This window comes from Carcharodon carcharias, chromosome 6, assembly GCF_017639515.1.
Source record: "Carcharodon carcharias isolate sCarCar2 chromosome 6, sCarCar2.pri, whole genome shotgun sequence".
NCBI classification, from domain to species: domain Eukaryota; kingdom Metazoa; phylum Chordata; class Chondrichthyes; order Lamniformes; family Lamnidae; genus Carcharodon; species Carcharodon carcharias.
The window spans coordinates 184590451-184605743 of record NC_054472.1 but is presented as its reverse complement, the minus strand read 5'-3'; the positions used below and the strand labels follow the sequence as shown (position 1 = coordinate 184605743).

General features: G+C 46.0%; 1 protein-coding gene across 2 annotated transcripts in view; it reads left to right on the top strand.

Annotated features, from left to right (window-relative positions):
• Positions 1 to 2416: 2416 nt before the first annotated feature.
• Positions 2417 to 15293, top strand: part of LOC121279169 (desmoglein-2-like) — a 73680-nt gene continuing 60803 nt past the window's right edge. For both annotated transcript variants that reach the window (XM_041190163.1, XM_041190162.1), the window contains exon 1: positions 2417 to 2638. In XM_041190163.1, the coding sequence (XP_041046097.1) occupies positions 2576 to 2638 (63 nt within the window). In that variant the 5' untranslated portion in view covers positions 2417 to 2575. The remainder of the gene's footprint in view (positions 2639 to 15293) is intronic.

Sequence of the window (15293 nt, the reverse complement as noted above, 5' to 3'; positions counted from 1 at the left end):
AGTAGATAAATCTCCAGGCCCAGATGAAATGTATCGCTGGCTGTTGAGTGAGGCAAGGGAGAAGATAGCAGAGGCAGTGGCAATTTTCAATATCTCTCTGGCCACAGGAGAGCTGCCAGAGGACTGGAGGACAGCCAATGTGGTACCATTATTCAAGGGAAGAAGGGATAAACAGGTAACTACTAACCTCAGTGGTGGGGAAACTATTGGAAGCAATTCTGAGGGACAGAATTAATCTACACTTGGAGAGGCAGGGATTAATCAAGGACAGTCAGCATGGTTTTGTTAAGGGGAGGCCATGTCTGACCAATTTGATTGAATTTTTCGAAAAGGTGACCAGGTTTGTAGATGAGGGCAATGCATTTGACGACGTCTACTTGGACTTCAGCAAGGCTTTTGATAAGGTCCCACATAGGAGACTGATAACCAAGGTAAGAGCCCATGAGATCCAAGGCAATTTGGCAAATTGGATCCAGAATTGGCCAAGTGGCAGGAAGCAGAGGTTGATGGTCAAGGGTTGTTTTTGTGACTGGATGCCTGTGTCCAGTGGGGTTCCACAGGGTCCCTTGCCATTTGTGGTATATATAAACAATTTAGACTTGAATGTAGGAGGGTTGATCAGCAAGTTCGCAGATTGACATGAAAATTGGTGGGGTGGTAAATAGTGAGGAGGATAGCCTTTAGCCTTAGGTTACAGGAGGGTATAGATGGGCTGATCAGTGGCAAATGGAATTTAATCTGCATAAGTGTGAGGTGATGCACTTAGGCAGGACAAACATGGCACGGGAATAAATGATGAATGGTAGGACCCTGGCAAGTACCAAGGATCAGTGGGACCTTGGTGTGCATGTCCACCAGTCCCTTAAGGTAGGGGATAGGTAAATAAGGTGGTTAAGAAGGTATATGGGATGCATGCCTTTATTAACTGAGGCAAAGAATATAAGGGCAGGGAGGTTATGCTGTAACTGTATAAAACGCTGGTTAGGCCATAGCTAGAGTATCGCATGCAGTTCTGGAATCTGCATTATAGGAAGGATGTGATTGCACTAGAGAGAGTGCAGAGGGGATTTACCGGGCTGTTGCCTGGGCTGGAGAGTTTTAGTTATGAGGAGAGATTGGATAGACTGGGGTTATTTTCCCTGGAGCAGAGGAGATTGAGGGGGGATATGATTGAGGTGTATAAAATTATGAGGGCCATAGATAGGGTAGACAGGAAGGAACTTTTCCTCTTGGTGGAGGGATCAATAACCAGGGGGCATAGATTTAAGGTAAGGGGCAGGAGGTTTAGAAGGGATATGAGGAAGAATTTTTTCACCCAGAGGATGGTGGGAATCTGGAACTCTCTGCCCGAAAGGGTGGTAGAGGCAGAAACCCTCATAACATTGAAGAAACATTTGGATGTGCGCTTGCAATGCCATGGCATACAAGGCTATGGGCCTAGTGCTGGAAAGTGGGATTAGAATAGTTAGGTACTTGTTTGACCAGCGCAGACCTGATGGGCCGAAGGGCCTTTTTCTGTGCTGTAGACCTCTATGACTCCCTCAATCCCTCCTTCTGTCCTTCGATCCCTCCCTTGATCCCTCAATCCCTCCCTGTCTCCCTCGATCCCTCCCTCCTCCCCTTGATCCCTCCCTCAATCCCTCTATCCCTCCATCATTCCCTCAATCTCTGTGTCCCTCCATCTTTCCCTCCCTCATGTGCCTTGATGCCTCCATCGATCACTGCTTCCCTCTTCTCCCCCTCCCTCTCTTGACCTCTGCCTCTCCATTCTTCTATCCCTCTCCCATCCCTTGATCCCTCCCTCGATTCTTCCCCCTCTCGATCTTCCACGTTCCCTCCCTCTCTCGATCTCTCCCTCGATTCCTCTCTCGATCCCTCTATCTCTCCATCGATCCCTCCCTCTCTCCCTCTCTTCCCTCGATATCTCTCCCCTCCCTTCCCTCGATTCCTCTCTCGATCCCTCCCTCTCTCGATCTCCCCCTCCCCTCCCTTGATTCCTCCCTCTCTCCCTTGATACCTCGCTCGATCCCTCTATCTCTCCATTGATCCCTCCCTCGATTCTTCCCCCTCTCGATCTTCCGCGATCCCTCCCTCTCTCGATCTCTCCCTTGATTCCTCTCTCGATCCCTCTATCTCTCCACCGATCCCTCCCTCGATTCTTCCCCACCCCCTCTCGATCTTCCGCGATCCCTCCCTCTCTCGATCTCTCCCTTGATTCCTCTCTCGATCCCTCTATCTCTCCATGGATCCCTCCATCCCTCCCTCCCATCCCTCGATATCTCACTCGCCCCTCCCTTCCATCGATTCCACTCTCGATCCCTTGATCCCTCCCTCTCTCGATCTCCCCCCCACCTCCCCTCCCTTGATTCCTCCCTCGATCACTCCTCTTCCTCCCTCCCAGACTGGGAGGTGTGGGGGGCGGAGTTGATCAGTTACCTGCCTTGTGACGTCACAGTCCGGCAGCTCCAGGTGAGTTTCCAGCGCGCCCGGACTGGACTCCACACCTGGATCCGAGCAGAGCAGGACCCAGCTGCCCGGCCAGAGGTGGATTATCACCGGATAAGCGGGTAGGAAGATGATGTCGAGCCGGGTTGGGACCTCGGGCGCTGGACTGATTTTAATATCCCTCCACCTACTGGTAAGCACAACTTTCCCGAAAGGCTGTTTGGGAGAGATTGACGGTGACAATGGGGAAAATAGTCCTGGATTTTTATTTTGATCAGATAAGTTGGTGAAATCTTCGGCTCTTATTCCACCCACCACCCCACCCCCCCCCACCCCCCGCCCCTTTCCCTGTCCCTGTCCCTCGGTGGAGGACTCAAAACGTCAACTCTTCTCCTCTCCACCAACGCTGCCAGACCTGCTGAGTTTTTCCAGGTATTTTGGGTTTTTGTTTTGGATTTCCAGCACCCGCAGTTCTTTGTTTTTTAAATATATATATATATATATATATATATATATCTCTGCGGATGTCCTGGTCTGTTGGTCAACAGTTTGATGGTGCTTTGTGACAAGGTTCAACCCTGGGGATTACCCACTTTCAACAGAGGGAGGAAACAAGTGTTTGCTTTCTAAAATAAAAATCTTAGCCTTAATTCAATGAATTTTGGGGGGGGGAATTCAGCAACGTGCATTTACCTGGCACCCAAGTAGCATAATCAGGTTTTAAAAAAAAAATTGACACTGAACCCCAGTGTTGAGGATGGGTGACCCAAAAATTTGTCAGAGAAGTTGGTTTTAAACAGCCAGCTCAAAGAAGATAAGAGATTCCCTGCTCTTTGGGTCCCGGATTAAAATCTGGTCCACTCCTCATCCTTTTCTTTTCCCATCCTGCTAAGTCCAGCCCGGTGGAGAAATCAGCCTTGCTTTAAATTATCTTATCCTCCACCCAAACCCCCCCCCCCCCCCCACCCACCCCCAATCCCCCCACCTGTCCCAAAATCCAGAAAATCCCCATCTCCGATACATGTCCGGTCCCAAGCTTCCTGGATATGGGATCCAGCACCTGTAGTTATTAAAAAAAAATATTGGAGGTGGGGTTGATCAGGAATATGTCCAGGCAGAGTTGGCGGTCTGCTCACTGAGCAAGATAAAGTGGGATTATTGATTAGGCAATTCCATGCTTTGCTGACTGCACCACAAAGGAAGGGTGTGTGAGCTCTGCAATCATCACAGAGTCCAGTCTCGAGAAACTGCGAAATAATAAGTTGAAATAGGAGACTTCATTGAGTCATGGTTTCAATACGCATTGAAGCAACAGTGTAGGAATGCTGGAAACACTGCACAGGGCAAGACTGCATCTGTGGGCGAGAGAAACAGGGCTAATGTTTCAGGTCGATGACCTTTCATCAGAAATAAAAACAAAAGGAACATGCTGCAGATGCTGGAGGGGGGGGGACGCGGGGTGGGTCTGACCCCCTTTCATCGAAACTGGGGAAGGTTGGAGATGTGACAGGGTTTAAGCCAGTACAGAGGCGGGGAGAGGGGTAAGGGGTAAGGACAACTTCGGATAATTATCCAATTCTTTTTTTATTTAATATCTGAAATTGTTCAGCTTTCGTATCAGGGCAATTTGAGATCCATTTTCTTCATTTGAAACGAGAATCAGGTGGTTCTCAAGCTGTCGGGAACCTTGCTCAGCCATTTTGTGGCTGAGGTGGTGAAGACAAAAAAACCAAATCTACTCCTAGGTAAGTTAGGAGCTATTATTGATTAAGCGATGGTGGCGTAGCAGTTATGTCAATGGGCTAATAACCCAGAGGCCCAGGTTAATGCTCTGTGCACATGGGTTCAAATCCCACCACTGCAGCTGGAATTAATAATTGATTCAATTAATAAACCTGGAATATGAAGCTAGTCTCAGTAATAATAACCAATTTTTTTTAAAAAAACCCATCCGATTCACTAATGTCCTTTAGGGAAAGAAATCTGCTGTCCTTACCTGGTCTGGCCTACACGTGTCTCCAGACCCACAGCAATGGGGCTGACTCTTGGCCCAGCAAGCCGCTCAGTTCAAGGGAATTAGGGATGGGCAACAAATCCCAATGAATCACCATCATCCAAAGGGGTGGGTTTACAATGACACACACCGTGTCCTGGCATGGGGCCACCAAACGATGGGGACCAAAGTGAATGAGTTTCAAGCCATACAAACTGGATGCGTGAGCTGATGCTGCACCAACAACGCACAAAACTGATTCTGGTCACCATCACATTGTTTCTGGGAGCTCACTGGGTGCAAACTGGCTGTGACGGTTCCCACACTCCCACTTCCAAAGTACTTCATTGGCTGGTACAGCTTTGGGACTTCTGGTGGTCATGAGAGGCGCTATATCATTGCAAGTCTTTAAATTTTGGTTATGGCTATGAGGTGGTTTTAAAAATACCAGCCCACCATGCTGGGACAGGAGGAATTGTAGTCCACACACACACACACACACACACACACACACACACACACACACACACACGCTTACCTCAATAATGCCAAGTTAGACTCAATGACAGGAAATAAATAGAGACAGATTCACCTGAGCTACATGCTATCGGCTGGTTTCATTATCACATCTTCAGAACCATCCCTTGGCTCTCACTCCAGAAATGGTGTCCAGCACAGAGACGCCAAGAACTGGATTGGAAGACAGACCGTGCAGGGATGTTAATGATCAGCAAGCTTGGATGGGAAGAGGAGTTGCAGCAAAACCTTGGCCAGTCTGGTCAGAAGTTGAAACATGGACCTTGGGCCAAACTTTAATTCGATTTTAATTTAATTGATTGTAACGCGGGCCGGCCTGAAACCACAACAGCAGCTCACGCTCTTCCACTGAGCGACATTGTTACGAGATTTTCCAGTGAGTAATGAGATCTTAGTAAAGTGCAATGTTTCTTGGGTCTCCTAGGTAACAGAGGTGCTGTCAGTGCTGCTTTGCCTCAGTAAATTGTTGGCACCGGAGCAGGGTTCCAATCTGATTTCTTCGCCTCTGAACAAAATTATACCAAAAGATTTTTTTTTTTTAATTATTTATTCATTAAGAGATGTGGTCATCTCTGGCTAGGCCAGCATTTATTGCCCATCCCTAATTACCATTGTTCAGGGGACATTTAAGATTCAACCACATTGCTGTAGGCCTGGACTCACATGTAGGTCCAGACCAGGTAAGGATGGCAGATTCCCTCCCTTTTAGGGAAGGAATCCCTAAGGGCATTTTGCAACAATGGTTTCATGGTCATCATCACACTTTAAATTCCAGATTTTTTTTTTGAATTACAAATTTCACTATCTGGTATGGCAGGATTTGAACCCAGCTACCTAGAGCATTATACTGGGTCTCTGGTCAGTGACAATACCACTATGCCATCGCCTCCCTCCCTAACACGTTGATGTTCGGGTGGACATCTCGTCAGCTTCCCTCTCCTACCTGCAGACATCTTTCTCTCTCCCTCCCGCTCTCTACGTATAATTCGACCTGGGTTTTTGACTTTTCTCATCAGCAAGTTCCATATTTGCCCACCCTGCGCCGCAATATTTAACCATCTTTACCGTCATCCAGACAGCAGGTAAACTTGGATTTCAAACAGGCAATTTTTCATACAGTTTTTACAGACCAAGAAGCATTGATCGTTAGGTGTGGAGAGCCCCACTAACTGTAAACCTGTCACGGCCCTCATCCCATGAAAGAATAAAGGAAGAAAAGGCTTTGAGTTTGACAGTCTGTATGTTGTACCCTGGGCAGGTTAATTTCAATGCACCTTGAGAGGGACATGAGAGAGAGAGAGAGAGAGTGAGAAATTGAAAACTCTGAGTCGTGTGGCTTTTTTACTTTAAAAATCCCATTCCTTGAGGTACAACAAATAATGTCCACATATCAGCCACCAGCATTTCATACGTCCAATGATTGCTGAGGGGAGAAAAAAACAATGTCCAAACTGCAACCAAGCTAATTTTCCAAGGTATTCTCAAACTCAGAAGCAGAAGATTTAAATAATTCAGTGACTGGCATTGAGAAGGATCTTCTCAAAAAAGGGTGCAGGATGGAGCAGACTTGAGGGACAATGGGCGCTGGTGCTTAATTTAATTATTTTACCTAATATTTGAGAAGTGAAGCATAGCAGGGTTTGTCCCTGAGAAGAACGTTGATTAACCAGCTAGAATATTAAGTTGTGAGTAAACTATTTGAGCTGGTTTTATTATATAATGTTGATTTGGCACTAAAGGGTGGAACAGCCAGATTGCAAAGCTGCTTTGTAAATGATTTATGAACTTTCAATGTTGTGCTGATAGGGTGAGATTCAGGAAGTGGAACAGGAGGAGAATGGCATAGAGTAAAAACACGGGCACAGAATAGTTGGATCTGTTTCTGTGCTGTTAATTCTACGCAGGTTTTTCTTGACTTTCTTGAATAGATCACTTGGATTGATTTTCTTTCAGTAACTTTATTCAAGTATTATTTCGGAATGAGTTGCTATCTGATATTGGAGGACAATTTCAACAGCCACTTTGAAGTTTGATTTTTGCATGTGGTTTGTCTAGAACCATCGAGCCATAGAAAAGTTACGGCTCAAAAAGAGGCCATTGAGCCCATCGTGTCTACACTGGCCAAAAAAAAAAGCTAGCCGCTCATTTTTAATCCCACTTTTCAGCACCTGGTCCATAGCCTTGCAGGTTACAGCACTTCAGGTGCAGATCCAGGTACTTTTTAAATGAGTTGAGGGTGTCTGCCTCCACCACCAACTTAGGCTGTGAATTCCAGACATCCACCACCCTCTGGGTGAAAAAGGTTTTCCTCATGTCCCCTCTAATCCTTCTACCAATCACCTTAAATCTATGCTCCCTGTTAATTGACCCCTCAGCTAGGGGAAACAAACCTTTCTTGTCTATCCTATCTAGGTCCCTCATAATTTTGTACACCTCAATTAGAACACCCCTCAGCCTCTCCTGTTCTAAGGAAAACAACTCGAGCCTATCCAATCTCTCCTCATAGCTGCAATTTTCCAGCCCTGGCAACATTTAAGGCTACGTTTATGACTTATCCTTTCAGCATTTTCAACAACTGAAACTTCTCTCGAAGCTGTTCATAAGTTTCTGTGAGTTCCTTTTTTTTAAGTGGACAGTACTACCTTATAGCTAACACTACAGAACAGGCAAGTTACTGTGTTGGTCTCATTTTCCATGGTTACAAAGCAGGGCAGAGGGTGGTGCATTCATAATGTCCCTGGACTATTAATCCAGAGGCTAATGCACTGGCGACACGGGTCTAAAGCCCGCCACAGCGACTGGTGGAATTTAAATTCAGTTTATAAAATCTGGAATTAAATGCTAATCTCTGGTGACCATGAAACCATTGACGATTGTTGTAGAAACCCATCTGGTTCACCAGTGTCGCTTAGTGAAGGAAATCTGCCACCCTTACCTGGTCTGACCTACATGTGAGTCCAGACCCACAGCAACGTGGTTGGCTCTTCACTGCCCTCTGAAATGGCTGAACAAACCACTCAGTTCAAGGGCAGTTATGGATGGGCAACAAATGCTGGCCTTGCCAGCATCACCCACATCCCATGAACAAACAAAACAGAACTGTTACCAGCACAGAAACTAGCCATGCTGCCCAACTTTCTTCTTTAATTCATTCATGGGATGTGGGCCTCGCTAGCTGGGCCAAGAGAGGTTGGAAAAGGTGGGATTTTTCTCCTTGAATCAGAGTAGTTTCGGAGGTTTTAACTGAGAACCCAATAGGACCGAACGGAGGTTTCCAAGATGATGAGAGGTTGGGTAGGGTAGGTAGAGAAAAAATATTCCCTCCGGTAAGTCGGGAATATTCAATATACCCACAGATCATAGATTTAAGATCCTTGGTAAAAGTCTGAGTGCGGAGATGAGGAGAAGTGTATTCAGAGAGCTGTTGGATCTGGAATTCGCCCTGCAAAGCTGATGGAAGGTGATTCCATAAATAAGTTTAAAAGTGATTTTGACAGCCACGCGAAGATGAGGAACATATGGGGTTATAAAGAAAAAGTGGGATGTGGGACTAGGCGCGACTACTCTTGCAAAGAGCTAGTACAGCCATGATGGCCTGAATGGCCTCTTTCTGCCCTGCTGATTTCTCTGATTCTATGCAAGAAGAAAGCAATTTAAAAGACTGATGCTATGCTGGTTATCACAAGAAAATAGAACCAAGAAGATTCAATTATAGGGTGCTGCTTAGAGCAGATATGGTGTTCAACTTCGGTTGGATCCTTTGCTCTGGGTAACATTTTCTGATGACTGTTGGCCTAAACCTTGGAGCTTCTTTGCTAAGCAATTTGACAAATGTCCGTCCGGAGATGAAACAGGGCAGCACCCCACCACAGGCGTCAGCTGTGGGTACAAGTCCCACTCCAGTTAATTAAACATGTAATCTAGGCTGACATTGCAATGCTGAGGCAGTGCTGCACTGTCGGAGATGCCATCTCTCAGATGAGATGTTAAATTGAGGCTCCGTTTGCCCTCATGGAGTGGATATAAAATATGCCATATGGCACATCTTTGAAAAGGGAGTTAGAACAAGTCCAGGACACGATAGACCAATTGAGTTTAAGGTCAGTGGGAGGGAAGATGATGAATCTTCACCTCATAGAACAACAATTAGAAACGGAAATAATAATAGAGTAGTCAGCACCTATTTTGAAAGAGGGAGGGTTATGCTTGACCAACCTTTGAAGGATTAAGAGGACCGTGAATGCACTAGACATAATAAATAATTTGATTTTAAAAGGACCTCTGAAGTTTTGAAGCAATAGACTCATGTCTGAGATCATGTGGAGTAACGTAACAGCTTCTGTCTGCTGCCTAGGACAGATTGCCACATCTTGTTCTTACTGCATGTCCTCTCAATGCTTTCTCGTATGTAGTAGATTTGCATATTGCCTTTAAACAATTAGTCATGACGTAAAAGCAAAAAAACTGCGGATGCTGGAAATCCAAAACAAAAACAGAAACAGAAATACCTGGAAAAACTCAGCAGGTCTGGCAGCATCGGCAGAGGAGAGCACAGTTGACATTTCGAGACACTTCAACAGAACTAAGTAAAAATAAGAAAGGGGTGAAATATAAGCTGGTTTTAAGGGGGGTGGGGTGGGCAGTGGGGGTTGTAGGGACAAGCAGCCAGTGATAGGTGGAGATAACCAAAAGCTGTCACAGACAAAAGAACAAAGAGGTGTTGAAGGTGGTGATATTATCTAAAGGAATGTGCTAATTAAGAGTAGAAGACAGGACAGATAAGGTACAGATAGCTCTAGTAGGGGTGGGGGAATGCTAAAAGGTAGAAATAAACAATGGGTGGAAATACATTTAAAAATAATGGAAATAGGTGGGAAAAGCACCTGGAGGAACAGCATCTCATCTTCCGACTAGGCACTTTACAGCCTTCCGGACTGAATATTGAGTTCAACAATTTTAGATCTTGAACTCTCTCCTCCATCCCCACCCCCTCCTGTTTCTTCCCCCTCCTTTTTGTTTTTTCCAATAATATATATAGATTTTTCTTTTCCCACCTATTTCCATTACTTTTGATGAAAGCAAGCGGTGAGGATGACACAAGGAGTCTACAGGGGGATATAGACAGGTTAAGTGAGTGGGGGAAAAACTTGGCGGATGGAATATAATGTGGGAAATGTGAGGTTATGCACTCTGGCAGGAAGAATAGAGGAGCTGAATATTATTTAAATGGAGAAAGACTGCAGAAAGCTGCAGCACAGCAGGATCTGGGAGTCCTCGTACATGAATCCCTAAAAGCTAACATACAAGTTCAATAGATAATAAGGAAGGTAAATGGAATTTTGGCCTCTATTTCAAAGGGAATGGAGTATAAAAATAGGGAAGTCCTGCTAAAACTATACAAGGCACTAGTTAGACCACATAAAAACAAAAAATTGCGGATGCTGGAAATCCAAAACAAAAACAGAATTACCTGGAAAAACTCAGCAGGTCTGGCAGCATCATGGTTGGACCTGAGAGAACAGAGTGCAGTAAGTTCAGAGAGAGACAGATTCGAATGGGTGAGAGGAGCAGAGAAATTGAGACGACTAATATCGCGCCCACAGTTCTCAATGAAAAGATCAAGAGAAGGTAAGAATCCAGAGGGAGGGGTCCAGGTGGAGGGAGAATATTGGAGGTGACAACCCCAACATTGTCTTCAAACCCGCTGACAAGGGTGGTGCTGTTGTTGTCTGGCACAGTGACCTCTACTTCATGGAGGCTGAGCGTCAACTCGCAGACACTTCCTCCTACCTCTCCCTGGATCATGACCCCACCACTGAACATCAAGCCATTGTTTCCAGGACTGTCACTGACCTCCCATAGCTTCCTGATAGTCGCCCAACCTCAGATGGCCCGCTTCTATCTCGTACCCAAAATCCACAAACAGAATTGTCCCAGTAGACCGATCGTGTCAGCTTGCTCCTGCCCCGTGGAACTCATTTCTCATTATCTTGACTCCCTTCTCTCTCCCCTTGTCCAGTCCCTTCCCACCTACATCCGTGATTCCTCTGACACCTTACGTCACATCAACAATTTCCAGTTCCCTGGCCCCAACCGCCTCCTCTTCACCATGGACGTCCAATCCCTCTACATTTCCATCCCCCACCAGGATGGTCTAAGGGCCCTTAGCTTCTTCCTCAAACAGAGGCCCAAACAATCCCCATCCACCACTACTCTCCTCCGTCTGGCTGAACTTGTTCTCACGCTGAACAATTTCTCCTTCAACTCCTCTCACTTCGTCCAAATAAAAGGTGTGGCTATGGGTACCTTCATGGGCCTCAGCTATGCCTGTCTCTTTATGGGGTATGTGGAACATTCCTTATTCCAGTACTACTCCGGCCCCCTTCCACAACTCTTTCTCCGGTACATTGATGATTACTTCGCTGCTGCTTCATGCTCTCGTCGGGACTTGGAAAAATTTATTAATTTTGCTTCCAATCTCCACCCCCTCCATCACTTTCACATGGTCCATCTCTGACACTTCCCTTCCCTTCCTTGACCTCTCTGTCTCAATCTCTGGTGATAGACTGTCCACCAATATCCATTACAAGCCTACCGACTCCCACAGCTACCTCGACTACAGCTCCTCACACCCCGCTTCCTGTAAGGACACCATTCCATTCTCTCAGTTCCTTCACCTCCGTCGCATCTGTTCTGATGATGCTACCTTCAAAAACAGTTCCTCTGACATGTCCTCCTTCTTTCTTAACCGAGGTTTTCCATCCTTGGTCGTTGACAGGGCCCTCAACCGTGTCCGGCCCATCTCCCGCGCATCCGCCCTCACACCTTCTCCTCCCTCCCAGAAACATGATAGGGTCCCCCTTGTCCTCACTTATCACCCCACCAGCCTCCACATTCAAAGGATCATCCTCCGCCATTTCCGCCAACTCCAGCATGATGCCACCACCAAACACATCTTCCCTTCAACCCGCTGGCGGCATTCCATAGGGATCGTTCCCTCCATGACATCCTGGACCACTCCTCCATCATCCCCTACTCCTCAACCCCTACCTATGGCACCTCCCCATGCCCACGCAAAAGATGCAACACCTGCCCCTTCACTTCCTCTCTCCTCACCGTCCAAGGACCCAAACACTTCTTTCAAGTGAAGCAGCATTTCACTTGCATTTCCCCCAACTTAGTCTACTGCATTCGTTGCTCCCAATGCGGTCTCCTCTGCATTGGAGAGACCAAATGTAAATTGGGCGACCACTTTGCAGAACACCTGTGGTCTGTCCGCAAGAATGACCCAAACCTCCCTGTCACTTGCCATTTTAATACTCCACCCTGCTCTCTTGCCCACATGTCTGTCCTTGGCTTGCTGCATTGTTCCAGTGAAGCCCAACGCAAACTGAAGGGACAGCACCTCATCTTCCGACTAGGCACTTTACAGCCTTCCGGACTGAATATTGAATTCAACAACTTTAGATCTTGACCTTCCTCCTCCATCCCCACCCCCTTTCTGTTTCTTCCCCCTTCCTTTTGTTTTTTCCAATAATTTATATAGATTTTTCTTTTCCCACCTATTTCCATTATTTTTAAATCTTTTATGCTCTGCTAGCCTTTCCACCCCACCCCCACTAGAGCTGTACCTTGTGTGCCCTGCCATCCATTCTTAATTAGCACATTCATTTAGATAATATCACCACCTTCAACACCTCTTTGTTCTTTTGTCTGTGACATCTTTTGATTATCTGCTCCTATCACTGCTTGCTTGTCCCTACAACCACACCACCCCCCTCCACTTCTCTCCCCCCCCCACGCCCACCCCCCACCCCCCGCCCCCCCCCGCCACCACCTTAAACCAGCTGATATTTCACCCCTTTCTTAAGATTCACTCAGTTCTGTTGAAGGGTCATGAAGACTCGAAACGTCAATTCTTTTCTTCTCCGCCGATGCTGCCAGATCTGCTGAGTTCTTCCAGGTAATTCTGTACTAGTTAGACCACACCTAGCACACTGTGAACAATTTTGGTCCCCTTATCTAAGGAACGATATACTGGCATTGGAGGCAGTCCAGAGAAGGTTCACTAGGTTGATTCCGGGTATGGAGGGACTTTCTTATGAGGAGAGGTTGAGTAGGTTGGGCTTGTACTCATTGGAGTTTAGAAGAATGAGGGGTGACCTTATTGAAACATATAAGATTCTTAGGGTTCTTGTCAGGGCAGGTGCTGAGTGGTTGTTTCCCTTTGTGGGAGAGTCTAGGACCAGAGGGTGTAATCTCAGAGTAAGGGGTCGTGCATTTAAAACTGAGATGAGGAAGAATTTCTTCTCTCAGAGGGTAGTGGATCTGTGGAATTCTTTACCGCAGAGGGCGGTAGAAGCTGTGTCCTTAAGAATATTCAAGGGCAATTAGAGAGGGGCAACACATGCTGCCCCTGTCGGCGACACCCAGAATGCATGGAAGAATAAAGGAAAAGCTCTGGGTTTGAAAGACTGTATATTGTACACTGGCAGGTTAAGTTCAATGCACCTTGAGAGGGATGAGAGAGAGAAGTTGAAAAATCTGGCTCATCTGTGGCTTTTTTTTTACTTAAATATTCCACTTCCTGAGATACTACAAATAATGTCTACATGTCATTTTCATGCACTATCCCCACATCCCCTGACATCTTTAAAATCTAGAAATGTATTGATTTTTGTATTGAGCATGCTCGGTGACTGAGCCTCCACAGCCCTCTGGGATAGAGAATTCCCAAGATCCGCCACTCTGACTGAGGAAATTCCTCCTCGTCTCAGTCCTAAATGGCTGATCCCTCGTCCTGAGACTGTATCCCTGTGTTCTAGACACCCTCCCCTCCCCCACCCTGCCTCGCTCAGCCAGGGGAGACGTCCTTCCTGCACCTGCCCTTGCGAGCTCTGTAAAAAAAAAAAATTTGCATGCTTCAATGAGATAATAGCACTCTCAAAGAGCCTGCACGGACTTGAAGGGCTGAGCATAGTCAAGCAGGAAGCAGTGGCAGTGGAGGAGGAAATCAGTCCTTTGATGGTCCTAGCACTAGCCGTGGCTTCACATCATCAAGTCTGACACCCCCCACCGCACCCCCCCCCCCTCCCACCGCCAATAGTGGACAGGGGATCCATGAATCAAAGAAACCCCAAGTCAAAAAAATTGCATCAATGATAGCGGAAACAATAAAAAAAAAAATTTCAAGAACCGTTTTAGTCGAAGATAAAAGGAGTGGATGAAAGGTGGAGGGAACAGTAACATCACCAGCTCCTTGGATAGTGATGTATCAACTGGTTCAATTCTGAGCCATTTTATGTGCTCAAGAACGCAAGGGAACAAATTGCAATACCAAGAACTTAAAGACAGTTTGTGTGCTTGAAATGATGTCTATGGATTACATCTTATTTTTAAATATATTTTATTATTTGTTTGACGGTATGATTGGATCGTGGGAGAAGCTGCACAACCTGTGATTTTATTCTAGCCTCCAGTGAAGAGGCTGATGTAAGCACTGTGTTGGCATGCATCATGTTTATAGATTAAACAAGAATTTGATGCATAGCTATCGTATTTACAAACTCGGGGGATAATTCTAAAAATGTTACTCAACTCCATGTACTTGCTCGTGTAAGAAATGGTTTCAATTTTTAAAAATTTAATCCTCAAGAATGTTAAAAACTGCTTGTTACATTAGTTACCCCAATAATTCTTCAATCCCCATTAAGTACCCATACTGAGCAGTCCTCAGTGAGTAGCACCCTTTTAGGAAGAGGCAGTGGTACAGTGGTATTGTCACTAATAATAGAGATCCAGTGTAATTCTCTGGGGGTATGAGTTCAAATCCCACCATAGCAGGTGGTGAAATTTGAATGCAATAAATTAAAAGTCTAATGATGATCATGCTGCTTGTTGTAAAAACCCATCTGCTTCCCTAATCCTCTCTAGAGAAAGAAATATGCTGTTTTTACCTGGACTGGACTGCATGTGACTCCAGACCCACACAATGTGGTTGACCCTTGAACAAGGGCAAAAAAATGCTGGCCGAGCCAGTGACGCTCACATCCCATGAACAAATAGGAACCAGAAGGATTGTAGGTTCAAGTCCCACTCCAGACACTTGAGCACAGAATCCAGATCCAGACTGACACTCCCAATGAAGTACTGAGGGTGGGCTGCACTGTCGGAGGAGCCTTCTTTGAGTTCAACCAAGCCTAGATTTTGTGCTCATGTTTCTGTAGTGGGATTTGAACTCAGTATATTCACCTGAATCTGGAAGTTGTCGCTGATCCTCATGAAGAAAGTCAATGAATTCCACCACCCTTGGTACAGT